At 41.2% G+C, this 22,469-nt stretch overlaps 1 protein-coding gene across 1 annotated transcript in view; it reads right to left on the bottom strand.

Moving 5' to 3' along the window:
* Positions 1-22,469, bottom strand: part of NEK5 (NIMA related kinase 5) — a 64,508-nt gene that overhangs the window by 5,659 nt on the left and 36,380 nt on the right. The window contains 10 exon segments of the mRNA XM_068526459.1: positions 946-1,057; positions 3,441-3,539; positions 8,370-8,507; positions 9,583-9,708; positions 14,064-14,190; positions 15,948-16,016; positions 16,242-16,322; positions 18,799-18,891; positions 20,445-20,531; positions 21,651-21,767. Coding sequence (XP_068382560.1) covers positions 946-1,057; positions 3,441-3,539; positions 8,370-8,507; positions 9,583-9,708; positions 14,064-14,190; positions 15,948-16,016; positions 16,242-16,322; positions 18,799-18,891; positions 20,445-20,531; positions 21,651-21,767 — 1,049 coding nt within the window.

Raw genomic sequence — 22,469 nt, 5'->3', positions numbered from 1 at the left:
CATTATGAAACTGTTTCCATAAAAAAGAAAAGGAATACACACATACCAAGATATACAGATTTGCTTACATTTTAATGGAATTTCTCAGGAGAAGTATGCACAAGAAGCAGATTGGATTGGTTGACTCTGGGGAGGGGAATTGTGTGGCAGAGGTAATGAGATAGCAGAAAGACTATGAAAAGAATGTACCTTTTGAATTTGGAACCATGTGAATATATTACCTATTTTAAAAGTAAATTATAATAAAAATTTTAAACTTCAAAGGACTCCAAATTTTAGAACTAATAAGAGAGTTCAGTGAGGTTACAGGATACAACATCAACAGTGTTCCATACACTAGCGGTAGCCAAAATGTAGTAGGAGAAAAATGACCCCATTAATAACGGCAACAGCAACAAAAAAGTTAAGTGGTATCTATATCATGAAGAAAACTACAAAAATACTGAAGAATATTTTAAAAGGCATAAATAGATGGAGAGCTATTCTATATTCATGGATGTTAAGACTTATAATCACAAAGATGTGAATTCCCATAAATTAATCAACAAATGTAATCTCATTCTCATCAAAATCCCAACAAAGTTTTTCTTGACACTTTACAAGAGAATGCAAGGATGTATACATTGAGTAAAAAGCAACAGCAAAGACAATTTTGAAGAAAATTATATGGAGACTAGAGGAAGTTGTGAGGACTAGCCATACCAGACATCAAAAGGTACAATAAAGCCATAGTAACTGACAGAATATCACTGATGCAGAAAGGGAAAGCAAAGCCATTGGAAAAGAATGGAGAACCCAGAGACAAACCCATGTATATAGGAAAACTTGGTCTCCTTAGCTGGGTCTTTGAGGCTATATTCTATGCCTCAACAACAGCACTTTAACTTTTTACCATTTTTACTATATCCCGTGCTTCATTTAGGCATCTAGGTATGACCTACTTACGTATCATCATCATCAGAGCTTGGTTCTGGTTGTTCTTCATCTACTTCGATGTCAGAGGCCACTTCTACCTTCCCCTCATCTTCTTTAGGAAGCCATTGTTTTAATGGTCCAACTGTTAAATGACAGAAAGAGAGATTAAAGCATCTCAGCCTATACATCTCGAGAGGGACATATACCAAAAATCCTATATTGAACATCAACCGCAATGGTAAAACCTTTGAATAATTTCCATTAAAACAGAGAATAGACAGGTGACAACTGACACCAACTATTCCACACTGTACTGAAGGTAGTAGGCAACACAAGAGAAAGAAGTAAGAGGAATAAGGATCAGAGATGAAGAGACAAAATAATCCCACTTTGGGAGTAGATGCTTTGATTGTATAGAAAATTTAAGAAAATCTTGTAAAAACTTAAGACTTTCCAACATTATTGCACTACCCTCATTCTTCGCTGTTTTTATACACAGTATTCAGTTTATGGTTACGGTTAATCACTGATGTCTGCAAAGAAAACCCAAAGCACACACCCACAACTTTATCTTTTTTGGTGAGGGGAGGAAGGAGGTGAGGGGGTGAATTAATTGTTGTTATTTAAAATGTACTTTTTGGGAATTCCCTGGCGGTCCAGTGGTTAGGACTCCGTGCCTTCACTGCCAAGGGTGTGGGTTCAATCTCTGGTTGGGGAACTAAGACCCTGCAAGCCCCACGGCACAGCCAAAAAAAAAAAAAAATCTTGACTCTTGTGATTTCAAATAAAGCCCACATACTATTAAATACTTTGCAAACATTAAAAAAAGAATGAGGTAAGCCAGACTTTTAAAAATCAAAATTTTTTTTTAAAATGTGCTTTTTTTCTCTTGGGAAAAAAATCAGAATGAAGATAGTACAATACTTAATTTCTTTATAGAAAGCAGCATCCCCTCAACAACTCTAAGATTCCAATGATTATGAGACGCACATATTTTATACACCAATAGCAAAGAAAATGTTCCCAATAAAATGGCACAATGTTTTCTTAGCCCTTAGAATTTATATTTTATAAACATAAATTACTATAAGAACTCTTTTAGTCCTCCCTAAGCATACATTTTTAATCTTATATCACTCTTGTATATTCATAAAAGTGAAAATATAAGTGAAAAAAATTGGATAAGGTATAACTAAAATTCCTCACATTCACAGTATTACTCCTCTGAATTGTTATTTTTTTTAACATATCAATCAAATTTTTTTGGATCCCAATTCAAAGAGGCCATAATAAAACAATTCATGAGACAATCAAGGAATTCTGAATTACTTTTTGAGTCAATGATGTCTGAGGTTTTTTGTTTGTTTGTGGTAAAAGAAAAAATAACATACATTTACCCTCTTAACAATTTCCAAGTGTACAGTACAGTATTGTTAACTATATGCACATTGTTGTACAGCAGCTCTCTAGAACTTTTTCATCTTGCATGACTGAAACTCTACTCCCATTGAAAAACAACTCCCTATATCCCCCTCCCCCCAGCCCCTGGAAATCACCATTACACTTTCTAAGAATTTGACTCCTGTAAATACCTCACCTAAGTGGAATCTTGCAGTATTTATCTTTCAAGACTGGCTTATTTCACTTAGCATAATGTCCTCAAGGTTCATCCACGTTATAGCTTGTGACAGGATTTCTTTCTTTTTTTAACACTGAATAATAATCTATTGTATGTATATACCACATTTTCTTTATCCATTCATCCACTGATGAACATTTAGGTTGCTTCCACATCTTAGCTATTGTGAATAATGGTACATTGAACATGGGTGCGCAAAAACATCTGTTTGAGATCTTGTTTTCAATTTTTTTTTTATATATACCCAGAAGAGGGATTGCTGGATCAGGTAGTTCTATTTTAAATTTTTTAAGGAACTGCCATACCATTTTCCATAATGGCTGCACTATTTTACAATTCTACCAGTGGTGCATAAGGGTTCCAATTATTCCACATACTTGTTATTTTCTGGGTTTTTTGTTTTTTGGTTTTTTTTTTATGGTGGCCATCGAATGAGTGTGAGATGATAGCTCTTTGTGGTTTTGATTTAAATTTACTGATGACTAATGATGTTGAGCATCTTTTCATATGCTTGTCAATGATGTCTGGTTTTTTCCCTACAAAATTTCAACCTTGGTGCAATCAAGAACATTGTTGAGACAGATTTTCTTAAAAGAATCCACAAAAGAACTAAAAGAATTCACAGAGCATTAAAAATACTGGTTTCTTAAGTTGGCTTTAAAATTATGTAGAGCTAGCCTACTTTCAACTACCACTTTAGGAATTTTGCTAAGTATGTCTACAATAGTTAGCTTTCCAGAATAATAAACCACCACATAACTTAGTGGCTTAAAACAGTAACCATTTATATAGGTCACAATTCTGTAGTTGGGCGATTTGGGCTGGGCTCAGCTGGTCGGCTCTTCCAGTCTCAGCTGGGCCCCTCATGGCATCTGCAGTCACTTGCCTGGCCACCTGGAGGTTGGCTGGTCTAGCATGGCTCCACTTGGGATGGCTTGTCTCTCTGTTCCACACGGTCCCTCATTTTCCAGCAGGGCAACTGGAGCTAGTTGAGAGATGGACAGGATTCCAAAAGAAAGAGCAGAAGCTCCTTAAATACTCAGATTTGCCACACCATCACTTCTGCTGCATTCTACTGGCCTAAGCAAATCACAAGGCCAGTCAAGACTCAAGGGAAGAGGGGAAGAAAAACAGTTATTGATGGAGGAGCTGCAAAGTCATACTGCAAAGGGCATGGATACAGGGAAGAGTGAAGGACAGTGCTCATGTTTGTAATCTACCATAACATAACTTTCCCACACAAACTGTACAACCATCTGGTTCCTAGGTGTCTAAAGAGTATTTCACTTCAGTCTCCAGGAAAAAAAAAATCCCTACCTTCTGTTAGCAAGTGGGATTAAAAATAGGAACTTTCCTCCAAAGGTGGAATTAAGAGCAAAGTGTGGCTTTTTAAATTTTTTTATTTTTTTGGGTAAACTGTTACATGACTACTCATGTACACACAAGTAGAAATCTCACCACACTTACATTTACCTATTTAAACCAACATATTTCATCCCAAATCATAGCCCATGTTACTTCCTAGAGTGCATTAAATAAATGAAATAGATTGATATATCTCATCTATGAGGTAGTCTGGCTAATTAAAAGCAAGCCAGAGTATTCCTCCTGGTGTGGGAATCTGATAGTTTTTATTTTCCTGTCTTAGGGAGACAATTTTGAGAGGCTCTTATTTTTGTTAAACAGGATAGAAGAAAGAATGAAAGGCTAACTACAGAAATGTAAATCAGCTGTTATCAGGATGTGCAACTATGATGTTACCAAGGCAACTATGTGGCCTGAAAACTTACACTAGAAAAATAGAGGTTACCTTCCCACCAAGGATTCCCTTGGAGTGGTTAAACTATAAACAAAATTACTGACCTGAATTAATTATGCACATGTAAAAAAAATACTTCTCTTTGAAAGAGTGTCACTCTTACTAGTTAGATTCATTTAAAAGGATTTTGTAAAGTCTTGCTATTTCAAACTTTTTAAAATTAGCACAAATTAAACATGTACTTGATAAACCCTCATTTTTATTTATGTATTTATTTTTGCATTGGGTCTTCGTTGCTGCGCGCGGGCTTTCTCTAGTGGCGGAGAGCTGGGGCTACTCTTCGTTGCAGTGCACGGGCTTCTCATTACAGTGGCTTCTCTTATGGTGGAGCACGGGCTCTAGGTGGACAGGCTTCAGTAGTTGTGGCATGCGGGCTCAGTAGTTGTGGCGCACGGGCTCACTAGTTGTGGCTCGCGAGTTCTAGAGTGCAGGCTCAGTAGTTGTGGTGCACGGGCTTAGTTGCTCCATGGCATGTGGGATCTTCCCGGACCAGGGCTCAAAGCTGTGTCCCCTGCATTGGCAGGTGGATTCTTAACCACTGCACCGCCAGGAAAGCCCAAACCCTCATTTTCAAATGGAATTTAGAGCTAGAAACATCAAAGGAATTTATTTTCAAGGAGTTGGATATTTAAGCTAAAGACTGACGAACGATATATGAATTGCGCTTAAATGTACGACAACGAATCCTTAAATGCCTTTATAAATTGTGTCTATTACACCTGTAATCAAAGTTATTAAAATTTACACATGCAGAAAGTCTTTACAAAGACTCCATAGAGCTGTAAGAATAATTAGCATTGTAATTTCCTTATCCAATTTGATAGCAATACAAATATTGGCAATCCCATGCCTTTACATAAAGTGATAGTAAAAATGTGCTATGGCTGTATTTTCATTCACAAAGACATGGTGACTTACTAAGTTCTGGGCATTATACCAGGCGCTAGGGACGGAGAGGCCGAGTGGGGTGGTAATCAAGACAAAGCTCTCAGAAGCTTATAGTCTAGTGAGGAAGAAAGATATTAAACAGGAAACTAACGTGAACTTCACTTTTATGATCAGAGAATTACAGTGTCTTGTGGGATATTAAGCAGGGAAACCAAACTCAGAGGAATGCAAAGGAGACGTGCCCTGATGTTTTCTCAGGCATTTAAAACAGTGGTTCCTGGGGGACTTCCTGATGGTCCAGTGTTAAGACTCGGGCTTCCATGGCAGGGAGGTGTTTCAATCCCCCAAAAAACAAAAACAAAAATAAAAAACAGTGGTTCCAGGCTTCCCTGGCGTCGCAGTGGTTAAAAATCCGCCTGCCAATGCAGGGGACATGGGTCCGAGCCCTGGTCCCGGAGGGTCCCACATACCGTGGAGCAGCTGGGCCCGTGCGCCCCAACTACTGAGCCTGAGCTCTAGAGCCCACGAGCCACAACTACTGAGCCCGCGAGCTACAACTACTGATGAAGCCTGCCCACCTAGAGCCCATGCTCCACAACAAGAGAAGCCACCGCAATGAGAAGCCCGCGCACCACAACAAAGCGTAGCCCCCGCTCGCTGCCAACTAGAGAAAGCCCACGTGCAGCAACGAAGACCCAATGCAGCCAAAAATAAATAAATAAATTTATAAAAACAAACAAACAAAAAAATCAGTGGTTCCTTGTCAGTGGTACACAGGCAGTAGTTTGAGATCCAGGTTTTTCATAGCAATCACTAAAATTTCAAATAAAATTGCTACTGCATCTTTTTATGGCCTGAATTTAAATGATAAACATAATAAGGAAATGTCTTTCATGCACTTAACCAATATTTGAGTGTGAACGAATTTGAGTATGAGACTGAATTAATGTGAAATTGTCAGAGGCAACTAACAGAGAAAAGACAGAGAGACCGTAGACAAACTTGAGGATTTACAGAAAGCTTATTAGAATTTTTTGGATTAAAGGGAAGCATGTCAATCAAGTTACAGGCTCTTCCACTCATTCATTCCAATTATTAACTGATTAAGAATCTCCTATATTCCAGACACCTTTGTAAAGCCCTGTCCGGCAATATAGCGAAAAGCAGGGAGGGAAGGGTATCTGCTGATAAAACATCAGAAATGGCCGGGAGGTTGCATCAGAGTGAAATCTTACAGGAGGAATTATTTTGGCAAAGGGAGGAGTCTTTAGAAAGACTCACCTTTCTAAACTGAGGGAGAAATATTTGCTGATGGAGAAGTGCTAGCAGCTCTGGTCCTGGGAGAGGCCATCCGATCTTTAAGGCACTTAGAGTCTGCAGAGTCTGGATTTTATCCTGAGGGTGAGGGAGAATCTTTTGCAGGATTTAAAAAGGATTTTTAGGATTATCTGGCAGGGGTGCAGAGGGAGAGGTAAAGAAAGAAGAGATGACCAGAGACAGGAAGTCAAGCTTGCTACAGGGGTAGGAAAGATGGGGTGAGGCCAACAACAGAGTTAGAGGCTGAAAGAGCAGAGAAAGCACAGCTGGGGTGGGAGGGGATGCCTGCACCCTTAGCAGGTTGCAAAAGAAAATACCTACATTTTGCTTTGAATGCTACCCTTGGAGGCAAGTTCCTATGTTTAATCCCACTTGTTAAATTACTCATATATGCCTAATGTAAAGCCATCCATTCGAAAATGCAGTAAGTTCATGAATTAATTAATTTGGTATGCAAGATCAAATGAAGTTTTCTATGACTCTCTCCAAGAAGCACAGGAACAAACCCAAGAAGACACATCATAGCCACCAGTATGTCACCTTCGCAGTGTCCTGAAAGATGGGCGCCCCCCCCTCCTACCCGGTCTGTGGCCCCAGCCCTTGGCCTCCAGGCCAAGCCAGACCAGCCCAAAACTTCTTCCCCACCGGCCCCCAGCCCCATCCTTACAGATGATGTTTCTATCCCAGGATAGAAGGGGAGAGAGCAGACATGCAATCACACTGCCGTCTGTGGTTTGAAGGTACTTGAAAGAGAGCCCTGAAGGCAGGGATGCATTTTCTCTCTCTCTCCCCACTGCACTGCTACCCCCGCCTTGAGTTTTAAGTGTGGCAGCTGAGATAAGTAATAACACCGAAGGACTTCATCTACTCAGGGACTCTGGTCCCTTCTCTGACGCCTAGATTTTAATCATACCGTCTTTCTCCGTCTCTCAGGCCTGTGGATCTGCAAGTTCTCCCCACCTGAAATATTCTTTCCTCAATAAAATGCTGTCCATTCTTGAAGACTCACCTTTCACAGAGATTCCCCTTTTCTTGAGCTTCACAAACTGGCAGACTCACTCTTCAGAAACAGTCGGGTACTCTTGCATTATTCTCAGTGTTGTTCTTTAACTTTGTAAGCACGCATCCGCCTCCATCACTATCAGGTTTCTAACCAGGCCTCCGCCCCGCCTCAGCCTCGCCTCTCCGCAACCCCAGCCCTGAAACCTCGCCCCTGCGCAGGTGTTCTTTGTTTGATACCTGCCTGCCCCAAATGGCTTTGCTCGTAGCAGTTTACACCTGCACACACAGCGGAGGACCAAATCCCCACTGCGATAGGAATTCCCTCGAACTTTAGAAAGTAACGGTTGGTTCCCCTTAAAGTCAACAGCAGCATAATCTTGCTAAACATTGGAGGCAAGAAAAACCCAAAGCCAAAAAAACTGTATTAAGATGTATTTTACGGCCCACAGGATGGTAATTTGAGTCTGCTGAAGAGCTGTCAGAATAAACGGACTCTGTGAGGCAGCACCAAGCACTATCTCATCACCTACAAAGCCACTGGTCCTTCCTACCTAACATTTCCTCACTTGTCAACCCATCACATTACAGAAAATATCCTACTTTTCTCTGAAGTTCAAGTCTTTTGTTAATGGCATTTGGAACAGGCTTGGACAAAGCAAATCAGCTTCTGAAAAGGCTTAGACACCCTCCCAATTCTCTCTCCACGCTATTTTTATCCCCATTCTGCATTTACACGTCTGACAAAATTCCACAGAGGACTGATTATGTTCTTAAAAGTAAACTACATACCAAATTCTCCATCGTTGGCAGAAAATGAGCTACTTGTTAGATGTGCTGCTGGCAAAACACTCATTAAAGTTCCCGGTGTTTCAAGCCGCCACTGTTTCCTGTTTTCTGGAATGCCTTCAATCACAATCACTCGGCCGTCTGAAAAGGAGCCTGGATTATTGAAACTAAAAATGCCTCATTTGAGTTTTTATAAAATGACAGAATGTGAGATCCTTGGAGGTAACCTAATCCCACCCCTCATTTTATTAGCAAGGAAGCTGAGATACAGAAAAGTTTAGTGACAATATTATCATGTACTGTTGGGCAGGAGAGTCATTTTTTGCCCCGTAAACTGGCTGTTTTGGTATGTTGACATTTCTATTCTATTTATTTTAAATTAGGTTTCCCCTCTCACTGTCTGATTGGCTTAGGATGGATTAAATTGTATTATGTTTGCAAGCCCTTTCTTGTAAATTTGATGATATGCAATATATTTTGTCATAGTATAAATATGGGTCAATTCACACACTTTTAATTACTAATATCAGTGATACACTTACAGACTTCAACTTATAAGATGGGTATAAATTTTAGCTCTCCCCCAGCCCCATGTTATCAAGAAGAACATAGGAAATAGGCAATAAAAATCTCCACCACCTGTAAGATCACACCCAGATATTGCTGGGACTCTCTGCTAAGGAAAGACTATGCCAGAAGCCCAAATGAAAATGAAGGAATTTAGGTTGAAAATATCATCATATCCTAAACACTGCTAACATGGAAACAGCACGTTGGTTTACAAAGCAATTTGATACATATCTTTGCACTGACTCTCTAAATCTTGTGGGACAGCTAATATTTCAGTTCTGATGTTACTGAGGAAAAAACGACCCTCTAAGAAACTGCAAGGGAGTTATTAGGCTAGCACGGGAAGGCAAATGAAGCCACCTGTCTCTCCTTGGGAGGAAGGTGGGAACCTGGATCTTTCTTCCTTTACATTCTCATAGCTACAGTGGCCAATTGTCTAGAATAATTAGTAGGCAAGTCTCCGCAGAGGTAGGGGAGAGACCAAAACAATATCTTTGAAAGGTATTTAATACAAATCTATCGGGATTGTACTGAAAACTGAGAACTGTCAAGTCAGGGTGAGCGCTAGCATTTGGGGTGAACACAGCTGCCTTTGGGGCCTCGCTCTCCTCTTGCTGACAATTTGTGCCACTGATGTCAGCCTCACCCTCAGGCACAGTGGAGCCGGTGGAGGTGACGTCGGCCGCGGCCATCATCTGTAGCAGAGTCTGAGGAGGCCCAGCATCCCACTGTCTCCTGTCCTCTGCAGCGGCAGCATCTGGAATGAACAACCCTGGGTGTAAGGAAATAACTCGTTGACCTCAAAGCAGTCCAAGTGTGACTAACTGCAAGAAATACTTCTTAGGAAACCTGGAGTCCATCAGCTGGTACCTTCAAAAGCAGAGAAATCACCACCCTCAATCTAATACAGATTGCTATGGACCGAATGTTTACATGGCCCCCCGAATTCATATGTTGAAACTTAATGCCCAGTGTGACGGTATTAGGAGGAGGGGCTGTGGGGAGGTGATTAGGTCATGAGGGTGGAGCCTCATGAATAGGATTAATGCTCCCATGAAACAGACCTCAGAGAGCTCCCTCATCTTTTCCGCTAAGTGAGGACACAGCAAAAAGATGGAATCGGGCCCTCACCAGACCCTGAATCTGCCAGCATCATGATCTTGGACTTTCCAGCCTCCAGAACTGTGCAAAACAAATATTGTTTATAAGTCTCCCAGTTTACGGTATTTTGTTACAGTGGCCTGAATGGACTAAGACATAGATAGATCATAACTTATAAGACTGCAATTATAAACAGGTTTAAAATTGTTTCACTTTTATTATTAACATTTGACTGACTAGCCAATATATTTAACGTTAAAGAAATATTAACGGCAAGAATGGACAAATTCTTGAGGCATTTACGTGAACTTTAGTCAGGTTCCACGGAAATGCAACTGTTCCATTACCTTAATTTAAAAAATAACTTGTGTTATCATTTTCTTTATTTATTAGTATGTTTCATTATAGGAAATCTGGAGATCAGATAAGAAGAAGGAAACAAACATTACCACAATCCCACTCTCCAGAGACTTAAAATTTCAAAATTTCCTTCTTGCATATAGTTTCTGCTTCGTTTTGAAACAAAAAATGGGCCAAATATTACACACCCTTTTATAACTTGTTCTTTTCAATTAGCAACATACCATATCTGTATTATTAAATATTGTTCTACACCACCATTTTAAAGCAAACATGGTATTCTGTTTCATGGATATATTATAATTTAACTAATTCTTTTTTGCTGGATTTTTAGATTGCTAGAATTTTTTACTATTATAGACAACACTTTAATGAACTCATTTGTAGTTAATTTTTTTGACATTTATGATTATTTTCCCTAGGTAAACTACTGAAAATGACAATTCTAGGGGCTAGTATTATAATATTTTCTTTACCAAAGGCTTTCATTGTGAACGCTGAATCTATTACTAATTTATTCTGTGATTTTTTTCCTATGTATTTTGAATAGCTAATTCTTCCCTAGCCAAAAAAAATACTCACCTATATTTTCTTTCATTTTATTTTCTGATATATAACTTCATTTTTTTACATATAAACTCTTTGATTTTATTTTGGAATTTGTTTTGTTGTATCATTATATAGGGTCTGATTTCACAATTTCCCCCAAATTGTTAACCAGTTGGTCCTAGAGCATTTATTTGAGTAATTCTTTCTTTTCCCATTGACTTATGATGTGACTTTTAGCATATGCTAAATTATGATACATACTAGAGTTTGTTTCTAAACTTTCTCTTTTTTCATTACTTTTTTTTATTCTGGTGCTAGTATCACATTGTTTTAATGACTATAATTTATATAATACAGTTTGATATTTGGAAGGGCAAGTGCCCCTCAATGCTCTTCTTTTCTAAATTTTTTGGCTAGATAAGAATCTCCAAGATCTCCTCACACCAGAAAAAAATCCTATTGTGCTTTTGATTGAAATTGCCAAAAATCCATATATTTATTTGGAATGAATATTTCCAATATATAACAGTGTTATTTCTCTACATTTATTCAAATAATCTTTAAATACCTCAGTAAGGTTTTATAGTTTCCTTCATATGCTCTGCACGATTCTTGTAAAGTTAATTCTCAAGTTATATGTACACACACACACACACACACACACACTCACACATATTTGCTGTTGTTACTACAAATGAGATCTAAAGACCAACTGGGAAAACTATTTGCAATACGTACTTCAGGCAAAGGTTCAGTTTAAATGAGTCTTATAAAGAAAAAAAAATGCCATTTTCAGTAGAAAAATGGATAAAGGATGTCAGCACATAATTCACAAGAGAAATACAGATGTCAATAAACATATGGGAAATTGTTCAGCCTGAATAGTAATTATAGGAGCCCAGTTTAAATTAAGAGACCGTTTTCAGCATCAAACTAATGAAGTGTTTTTTTAAAAAAATCTAAAAAAAAGCAGCCATGCCTTTTGAGACTTATAATCCACTCTCTTCTCTTCCCAGAGAACTCATGCAAAGAATAACTTTTGATTTCATCCTTTTCGCTGGAATTGCTCACACTGAGGCCACTCAGGGCCCTTGATAACCAAACCCTGTGGGCTGTTACTCAACCTGCCTCACTTGGTCTTTCTCTTCCAGTTGATACTGCCAAGCCCCGAGGCTCCATCCAGAACGTTCTCTCCTTCTTTGGCTTCACTCTCTTCTGATTCTCCCAAAACTTGTTTAAACAATACAAGCACCTGTCCTAAGCTCCATTTCCTTCTCGCTCCAGTCCCCGTGCCTAGGTGTTTTCCACCACCATCAAGGTTGACATACTGTGCATATGCTAAGGAAGCCCTGATTTGCCCCAGAGCTTTGGTCTTACTCAGCTAGCACCTTCTAAACACCTCCAGCTGGTGCTCAGAAAGACCTAAACTCAATATGTTACAAATTTAAACCATTACATTATCTCTACTGACCTCCCTCTGCGTGATGTATGCACCTGTTTGGCTGGTGATAGCCTCGTCCATCTGAATCAGAAGACTGGGACCCTCTTCTCCTCCTCAGTCCCCACACTCAGCAGTTCACACCTGGTGTCTATTGTCACTGCACTGGCCTGCCCTGTGCACCTGTCATTTCCCACCTGGACCAGTCTCCTGCCCTCAGTCCTGCCCCTCCACGCATCCTTCACATGGCAGCCAGCATGATCTTTCTCCATCACAAATAACATTTAATTCCCTTTGATTGAAAGTCGCCACATAGGATAAAGCCCAAGCTCCCTGGCATGCCAAGCTCTGTAGGAGAGGTACCCCCCTGACTCTCCAGCCAGCTGGCACTCGAACAATGATTAGTATTGGGGCTCAGAAAGCATGTTTTGGGTTTCCTTTCTTTGGCTCATGACAATTCTTTGATTCTGAGGGCAGACCCAGGTTTCATTCATCTCTGAGGTCCCTCCCACCTAGCACAGTCTGGCAGAAGGGAGATTCTCCACAAGATGCCTGCTGAATTGAATAAAGATTTTTCCGGGTAGAAATGAGGAAAAGTGTATGATTCTAGGAAGAGGAAACTGAGGCGAGCCAGGGTGTGTGAATGCTCACATAGCTGCAAGGGAAGATGGGGCTCCAGCAGGCTGTGTGGATCCCATCATCTGTGGAAAGAGAGAGGGGGTGATGGGGCAGGAAAGGGGGGGGTGGGTCACCACAGGATCACGCCACGCAGTGTTAAATGTGATACTATGTGCAAAAGACTGTATCCTACAGGCATTATCAAAACAAAATTTGAGTAGAATAATAATATGACAAGATGACTGTAGCAATTACTTACAGAATGAAGGGGAAATACTAGAGAAAGGGAGGACGCATAGGAGACTAAAGCAATTCAGTGAGGGGAAGGGAAAGGGAAAATTAAGGGAAGAGCATATATTAAATTAACCACCTAATATATCAATTTTCACTTTAGTCCTCACAATAAGCCTAGGTGGCAAGTTCTATTCTCCTCGCTCTTAAGAGGAAACTGAGATTCAGAGATCTGAAGTAACTTGTGAAAGGGCACACACAGAAAGTGGCAGCACCAGCTGGGATACGAACTCCCTACGGTCTGCAAAGCCCATGTGTTTCCTACCACACGCACCGCTGAGACAGGACAGGGCAGAGGGAATGAAAGAGGAGAAGACTCAGGGACATCTCAGAGTAGAAACCACCCCAGGCATGACAGCAGGACTGTCGGCCTGGTGAGGGCATCACCGGAAATAAAGGCTCCCTGGGAAGAAAGGGCGCAGAAGCTGGATTGTACACACGCCGAGGCTGAGATGCTAGTGGGACTTGTCCATGGAGCCATCCAGGAGATCCTGAGAAAGATGGACGAGTGTGGGCCGGGAGGACCGGAAGCTGAGAGAGCAGGTGAAACTGCCCCCAGGAGACGGTGTGGAGCCGAGAGGAGGGTGGGTCCCAGGGGCTGTGACCCCTGGGGTGGGCAGAGTCAGAGGGGCCAGGTCTCCGTCCAGTTCAGGGTGAGGTGGGGGGGCAGGGGACAGTCAAATCACGGGAGACGAGTGAGGAGGAGAGCATTCGAGATGACTGCCAATAAAAGGGTTCCTTCTCATCTGCAGCTTTGAAGGGACACATACCTGCTTCCAGGCAACAGAGTTCTTCAAATGCTTTGTCTGTATAATCTTCATGCTCCTTTATACATTTATATTCCTTAAACTTAATGCCATCCTCAAAGGTCAAAGTTTCACTCAGTATATCCATTGCCTAAAGCAATTTCATGGTGTTTCATGAGAAATAAGCCATATTTTGGGGGAAAAAAGTTTGAAAATTATTTCATGCTCCCAGTAATAACATTTACCGAGGTATGCAGTAAGTATTCAATGTATGTTTATTACATGAATCAGTAGGGTTTTAAAACTAGAACTGTGTTGGAACATGATAGAAGCAGGAATGTGTTCGTTTCTTCTCCCTGTCAACAGTGACAAGCACTGATCACGTGGCAGCGAATCTGATGCAGACTTCCTGCTTTCAGTCTTATTCTCCTGCAGTTCCATTCTAAGGAACTTTCAAGGTTAGCTCATCTATGCCCTGCTTTAAGCTTTAACATTCCCAATCAGGTCCCTGAAACTGCTCCTAATATTCCATAATTAAAATTAAAATGATCACTCTATTTCAAGCATATCAAAGCAGAGAATAACAAAGGATGAACAAACTGGTAGATAAAACTGTTTGGAGTCCATTCCTTTTTCTAGCGGGCCAACTTCAGTGCCTCACTTCACAGAAGCACCGTGGATGCACCAGCCCTCGGGTCCCAGGTCCCAAGAGCTGCTCCCTCGTCCGGGACACTTAGAGGCCTAGTGGTTACAAGTGAGCGCTAACTACCACCACTCTACTGAAGTCTCTGTAGCAAAAGGCTAATAAAAATCTCAAAGATAGGTGGAGCACAGAGGATTTTTAGGGCCGTGAAAATACTCTGTATGATTCTATAATGATGGATACATGTCGTTACACATTTGTCAAAACCCAGAGAATGAGTGAACCCTAAGGTAACCTATGTACTTTGGGTGATTATGATGTGTCAGTGGAGGTTCATCAATTGTAACGAATGTTCCACTCTGGTGAGCGATGTTGATGGTAGGGAAGGCTGCATGTGCCGGGGGATGGGGGCAGGAGCTCCATGGGAAATCTCTGTACCTTCTGCTAAATTTTGCCATGAACCTAAAATTACTCTAAAACATGAAGTCTATTAAAAAAAAAAAAAAAAAAAGAATCCTTCACCACATGCACACACACAAATCTGAAGGAAATAACATTAAAAAAAGTTTTAAGCCAATAAAAAAACATGAAGGGAAGAAATTGAGTATATAATTTATATATATATATATGTATACACATATCCATACTTAACTTTTGGTCATTTAAAAGGCAAACTTGGAGAAGGTGAAACAGAAACACAAATCAGTTAATTCTGATATTTGTTAGCAGCTCTGGTAAAAAATGGGATTTAAAAAGATGTTGAAATCAAGTAATAAAATGAGCTTTGAGTTTACTATATTCATGCATTTATTGCTGTTTCAATTCAAGCCCATGTGCATAATTGAGATTTACCCAAAGACCAGTACAAAGTTATCAATAACCAATCAAGATCTAAAATAAATGTGCATGGTTTCCGGATAACTGCTCATTTACATGTTTTTTAGGTGAGTGTATTAGTTGTTGACTATATATTATATCTTCTATTTTAATCTGGCTATAATTTAAAAGTTACTATTATGAGGAAAATAGCTCCTTTATAATAGAACAATAAATTAAAATGGAATAATCCATCTATAGGAATAATCTCAAGTTTAAAAAGAATGGAAGGATAAAAAATACTTTGGAAGACTTGTCTGAACACCAGACATCCTTCTAGGAAGATTTTAGAAAATTCTCCCTACCCTCTATGGGAAAAGTTCATGAAACATGCTATTAAGACACTCATTTTCTCATCCCTACTAATAGAATTTTACTTAATGGCATACCTCTTCCTCTTGGAGGGTGTCTCCATCAGAAATACATTTGTCTAAATTAATTTCAAACTTTACCCCTCTCTAGAAGAAAGCAAGAAAAAAATCTGTTTCGCATTCCAATAAAAACCTTAAAATTACAACTCCCAATTTGACATTACAGATACTTAAAACCATTAGTCTAACATCACAAAATAAGGCAATTCCATAAAATAGTAGGGGGTGAAATCCTAGAGGCAACCCAGATTGCAAGGTGCAGATCCCCAGCCAGATTTTTAAAATGAAACTTTAAGACAAAATGTTTATTACCTTAGCTTTATGTTTTTGTCCTGGAATTTTACTTTCCTTTGTGTTCTGAAGTCCAGTTTGTTTCAAGTCTCTTTCAATATCCTGAAAATTTAGAGAAAAATTAAAATCTAGCATTTAATATTGATCAATTATATTTTCACAACCCCCCTGAATTCACAGCAGGGTCTGTTTACGTTATTTGATTTCTCGAATGAATCTGATGATTGATTTGAGAATGAAAACATACCTTTTGCAAAGGACAGTTAACAACAGTCCACTAACAACTTGGGCACAGTGTCCATTAACGTGAAATATTAATACATTTAACACTGGCATTGCAGTGGGCAGGTGGAACGCTACAATGTGACAATGTTTATCACAGTCCAATACAAACTAATCTAATTCAAGAACGTAATTTTGACTATAAGATCCTTCTGTTAAGAGGCTTATGCTCTTAATCAGGAAAACAAAAAAGTGCACAGCTCATGACAGTATAAAGGAAGGAGGGGGCTCGAAAAATTGATGGGCAATTTGAAGGAGGAGGAGAAGGCTGTAAAAGTACTGGCAAGCATTCCAAAGGAATGGTCAAGAAGTGAACTTTAAATCCTGAGCTTTCTCGGCGTTCAGTCCTGGGCCCTCTGCCCCTCTCTTCCTTTTTTTTTTTTTTTTTTTTTCTCTAGATGATATAAACTTATTTTAATGCCAAAATTGCGTTTAAACATTTGCCGAAAAATCTTTCTAAAATATGTAAGTCTGTTATCTGCCTACTCAACTGAGGGTCTCTGAGTACAATCAGTGTTTTCCTAACACATCCAGCAGCAGGTGTTATTCAGGGCCGTCACACAGCACATATGATTGCCCCTCTCTTCCTTAATACACAGGGGTCTCAGTAACTCCCACGAATTTAAATGCCATCTTTATGCAATGACTCTTAAACGTGTCTCTTCCGGTTTGATCTTTCCTCCCCTCTGAGCTTCAGACTCACATATTCGGCTGCCTGTTTGGTACCATCTTCACTTTAATATTCATTCCACAACTTCATACTGAGCACCCACTACGGGCCAGATACTGTCCTACACAATGGGTTGGTGCAGAACGTGACCAGAAGGTCCCTGCTGACACGGAACTCACATTTTACTGGAGTAAGATAGGTAATCAATGAGTTAAACTAATGACATAATTTCAGAAGGTGTTAAATGTTATCAAGAAAATAAAACAGGGTAATAGCATAGGAAATGAATAGGGGATGAGAGTAATACAGGAAAAGCCTATATGGCGTTTGATTTAAGCCCTGGAATGGTGTTGGACCTTGGCTTATGAAGGTCTGGGGAAAGCGTGTTCCAGGTGGAAGCGAAGCGGGGATGTGATCTCTCAGATCTTCCTGACTCAACACGTCCAAAGTGGTTCTCTTGAGTGCCCTGCTCCCACAAGCTTGCTCCCCACTCTTCCCCATCTTGGTAAAATGTACTATTCCTTCCGAACCAGAAACTTATGAGTCTCCGTGTGTGTGTGTGTGTGTGTGTGTGTGTGCGTATAAATGCTCTTTTCTCTCCACCATTCTACATTAGGTCCCTATCATCTCCCCCTTAGAATTAATTACTGCCTCGTCTACGTACTTCACACCCCACATCTGTCAGTTTGAATTTTTATCAGTTGTTTGCCCTGCAACCCTGGGAAGGGTGTTTTCCTGCCTTGCAATATTACACACTCTGAAACAGGACGTGACTTCTGTGTCTTACTTATATTTGTGAGGTTGGTTGTCTGATTTGATTGTGTAGTCTGGTTGTCTCAATTGCATGAGAAGTGTCATATTGCTTTATTTCCCTTAAAATACAACTACATTAGACCCCTAAGCCCCATCCACCCCACTGGGTGGAAAAATCAACCTCAGTCCACTTTAGAGCTCTCGGCACCACCTCTTGTGAAGGTGTCCAGGTTTTCACAAAGCAAAACACTCAGAGAGGCTGTTCAGCCTTCGCTCAGCATGGGTTCCTCTGACCTACCCTCAGTCAAGCCCTCGGGGCACCTTGAAGATGAAGGGGAAAGACCTCCCAGAAGGAAAAGAAGAGTCTTTTGAGAGCCATTTGATAATTCAGCTCTGCCCGGTTCCCTATTAATGCCAAAAAGGTAAGTTTGAAACAGAAGAGAAATTAACCATCAGATTCACAGACCCACGCGTCTGAGACTCGGACTCAAACACCATCAGAGGACATTCCCGCAAGCAGTTCTCAAACTTGGCTGCACTAACTCACCAGCCAGCTCTTGAAAACAGGATACCTGGGCTCCACCCCAGGCCATCTGGAGCCCAGGTGTTTGAGTTTGGTTTTTCATTATTGTTTTGTTTTGTTTTGGGCCGCGCTGCGCAGCAGCATGCGGGATCTCAGTTCCCCTATCAGGGATCAAACCCGTGCCCCCTGCAGTGGAAACACAGGAGTCTTAACCACTGGACTGCCAGGGAATTCCCTGTTTCCGTTTTTTAAAACTTTCCCACAAGATTCTACCGCACAGGGAGGGGCAGGAACAGCGGGCTGGAGCGAACTCCCTGGGAAACGCAGCATCGTCTAAGAACCACCATCACCTGCACAGGTGCTTCCTCCTCAGGTGCCTCTTGGTGGATGAGCAGGTCACTCTTCTTCACCAAATACGTTTTATGACTTATTGTTGAGTCTTCCTTCAACATAAATTATACACAGTCAACAAGGTTGGCTCTGAGTCAGTTCTGAAGGCCACTTTCTGAATGTCGCCCGCTAGACCTGAATGGGATCTAATGAGGACACTGGCCTCGGGAGGATCAGTGGGCATGGCTGGAGAGAGCTCTCTTATGGCTTCTTTCCTCTGTGGCTCCCTCTGGTATCCCCCAAGTGCTTCTTTCCTGGTCTCTCTAGAAAAGTCTGCTGTCCATCTTTCCTGGACGCAGGCTTCCCATCGCAGACCTGTCTTAAAATCGGGGCTGATGATGGCACGAGGCTCCCCACCATTAACCAGACCTCTGCTCTGGGGAGAAGCACATCCAGCCTGCCCCCTCCCATGGCATTTGCCATGAAGCTTTGCGTGGCTCCTTCAGATGCCCTCTTCCTTAGCTCTGCCTCTCCAAATCCTACTCTTCTTCTCAGACCCAGTTCTGGCCCCATCTCTCTTCTTCCAGAAGAATCCTCCCCCTGTTCACACCACTCATCTTCACTCCCGTGCCCTCACAGGGCTTAACCAGATTCAGCCTAATTGGATCATTGCTTCATATCTTTCCAACTACTTATTTACCTATTTAGAAAGAGTAGAGGTTTTAGAATCAGATATTTATTTAGTCTGCCTTGTAATATCTAAGTGACTTTGGATGAGTTATTTAACTTCGGTTATAAGTAAAGGAGATATGTATGTGAAAGCTCTAGTTCAGAGCCCAGTACATACAATTGAATTGTACCATATGCTCATTTCACCTATATTAGTTCGTCTGTATGCCCTCAGGCGTGGGGCAGGGTGAGAGGGAAAGATCAATTTCAGTAGTGTGGGCAGGTTGTACGCAATGAGTGTGTAGTTCAAGTGCATGTGAGACGAGAGGCCAGCTGTGTCCTCGGCTGGTCTTGGTGCCCACCGGCCCGTCATAGGAGGAACATTCCCGGGCGCTGAGGGTGTTTCTAATTAAACATGGGGGTGTTTTTCATGCATTGTGGTCTCCAGACATGGGCCAGCTATCTCATCTGGAGCTCTACTGAAAAAGCAATGATCTGAGAATCGGAAGAATGAGTTTCCAAGGTGGCGCCTTTAAGGGATTTTTCAAAAATCATCTCCACTGCACTCAAATGTTGCCTTATATGGACTTTCAAATCTTACCCCTGCATATGAGACTATTCCAGTATAGCTGAATTCAATAAACGCTCGTCTCTTTTCCTACCCAACGGGCATGAACTTACTTCCTGCATCTAATCCAGTTCCGGAGTAAAGTACTGCTCAGTCAACACTTATTGACTGATTCATGGGGAAGATGATCAACCGTACTTTTAATAAGAGCCACTCTTAACTGAGACTCTCAGCCCCATCACTTTGTGTGGCCTCAAGTAAACCATAATAAAGTGAGGCTTCCATTAAATCTGACAGTTTTCCTACTTAAAGTTTGCATGATAAAGTTTATCTTTTCGATGAGAAGAGCATTACTTTTAATACCTGCTCAGTTTAGTTAGCTCTGAATCAGTAGAGCAACGCTTCCTTTAGAAGAACGAGTTTATTTACCTCCAGTTCACACTCCATCTTCTTTCTAATTTCTTTCACATCATTGTGGTACTGTTGGCGTATTTCTTCTAGCTGCTTCCAGTATTCCTGGAAAGCAATCCCAATCCCGAAATGTTAAATGTTTGTGAACAACTTGACAGAATAATCTCTAGACAGCCTATGATTTTATTTTTATTTTATTTTTTGTTTTTGGCCGCGCCTTGCAGCATGCGGGATCGTAGTTCCCCGACCAGGGATCGAACCCGCGCCCCCTGCAGTGGAAGCGCAGAGTCTTAACCACTGGGCCGCCAGGGAAGTCCCCAAGACAGCCTATGGATTTCGAAATGTGTGATATATAGTAAGGGAAAAGCTGTTGCTCCCAAAAATGATAATCTGCCTTACACTTTGACTGTGGGTACTTCCCCCCAGTGAGGATACGGCCTCTTGGGACAATCTCATTTTTATATATAACCCCAAATGCATTACTGACATACAATCACTTTATATATAATCCTGTTATAGGTTGAATTTTGTGCCCTCCCCCAAAAGATACGTTGGAGTCCTAAGCCCCAGGACCTCAGAATGTGATCTTATTTGGAGACAGTGTCATTGCAGATGTGAGTAGTTAAGCTAAGATGTGGTCACACTGGGGCAGAGTGGGTCCCTAATGCATATGGCAGGTGTCCTGTTCAGAAGACGGCCGCACCAGGAGGATGCCATGGCCAGTGGCAGAGACTGGAGTTGTGGCTCTGCAAACCAGGGCATCTGAACATCATGGACCAGCCACCAGAAGCTAGCAAAAGGCAAAGAAGGATTCCCCTCCAGGTTTCAGAGGGAGCGTGGCCCTGCTGACACCTTGACTTTGGACTTCAAGCCTCCAGAACTGTGCGACAATAAATTTCTGTTGTTTTAAACCGCCCAGTTTGTTGTAAGGCAGCCCTAGGGAACTAATACAAATTTCAGAAATGTTCAGGATGGACAGTTACTTTACCAATCTGAGGTAAAAAGCCTTATGAACTCATCGACACTGCATTCTCTGAGAAGGTGAAATACATATCTCTCTCTCCCCTGAACCCCAGCATGGCACATCACACCACTGTGTCCAACAAGTGTTTGTGTAACGGGCTCTCTCAGGTGCACCGTAGATGCTAAAAGCAACACCCCACTACAGTACAAAAGACAATGAGAGAAATACAACGGCGGCCCTGGAAGCAGACAGTTTTTAACCTGTTCCTTCCTTTCATTTCTCCGGAACTGCAGCTCCTGGAATCCAGGCTCTTCCCCATTACTTCTTAGCTTTTGTCTCTGGTTGTGATTTGGCTCAGCGGAAGACGGACGAATACCCTATTATTAGAATGAAATAATTTATAAAGTGTACTTGCATTTTGGAAACATCTTATGATTTGACCTTGACCCCCATCCTTTAAACACTAACTATATCATCAATCTCAGTATTTGGGAGTTTGTTTGTTTTTTTTTATACTGAGCAGTAGAATTTTCTTAGTTTAAGTGTGAAACATTTAAAAAGTAAAGAAAATGGGCTTCCCTGGTGGCGCAGTGGTTGGGAGTCTGCCTGCCGATGCGGGGGACGCGGGTTCGAGCCCTGGTCTGGGAGGATCCCACGTGCCGTGGAGCGACTGGGCCCGTGGGCCACGGCTGCTGAGCCTGGGCGTCTGGGGCCTCTGCTCCGCAACAAGAGAGGCCGCGATAGTGAGAGGCCCGCGCACCGCGATGAAGAGTGGCCCCCACTCGCCGCAGCTGGAGAAAGCCCTCGCACAGAAACGAAGACCCAACACAGCCAAAAAAATAAAAATAATAAATAAATAATAAATTTAAAAATTAAGAAAACAAAAAAAGTAAAGAAAATAAAACCATTTGTGTTGTTTAGCCTAAGCAATCAATATTTTACGCTACCATGTGAGACACCTAGATTCATTTTCTGAACTGCTAAATTATAATTGTGAAATCAAAGTTCTGTTAAAGTTTAGCAACCCCTGGAGCATGAGATTAGGTAGGGGAAGAGAACTAGAACCTCTGAGCAGTTCA

This window comes from Eschrichtius robustus, chromosome 18, assembly GCF_028021215.1.
Source record: "Eschrichtius robustus isolate mEscRob2 chromosome 18, mEscRob2.pri, whole genome shotgun sequence".
Taxonomy (NCBI): Eukaryota; Metazoa; Chordata; class Mammalia; order Artiodactyla; family Eschrichtiidae; genus Eschrichtius; species Eschrichtius robustus.
This window is presented reverse-complemented; position numbering and strand designations above follow the sequence as displayed.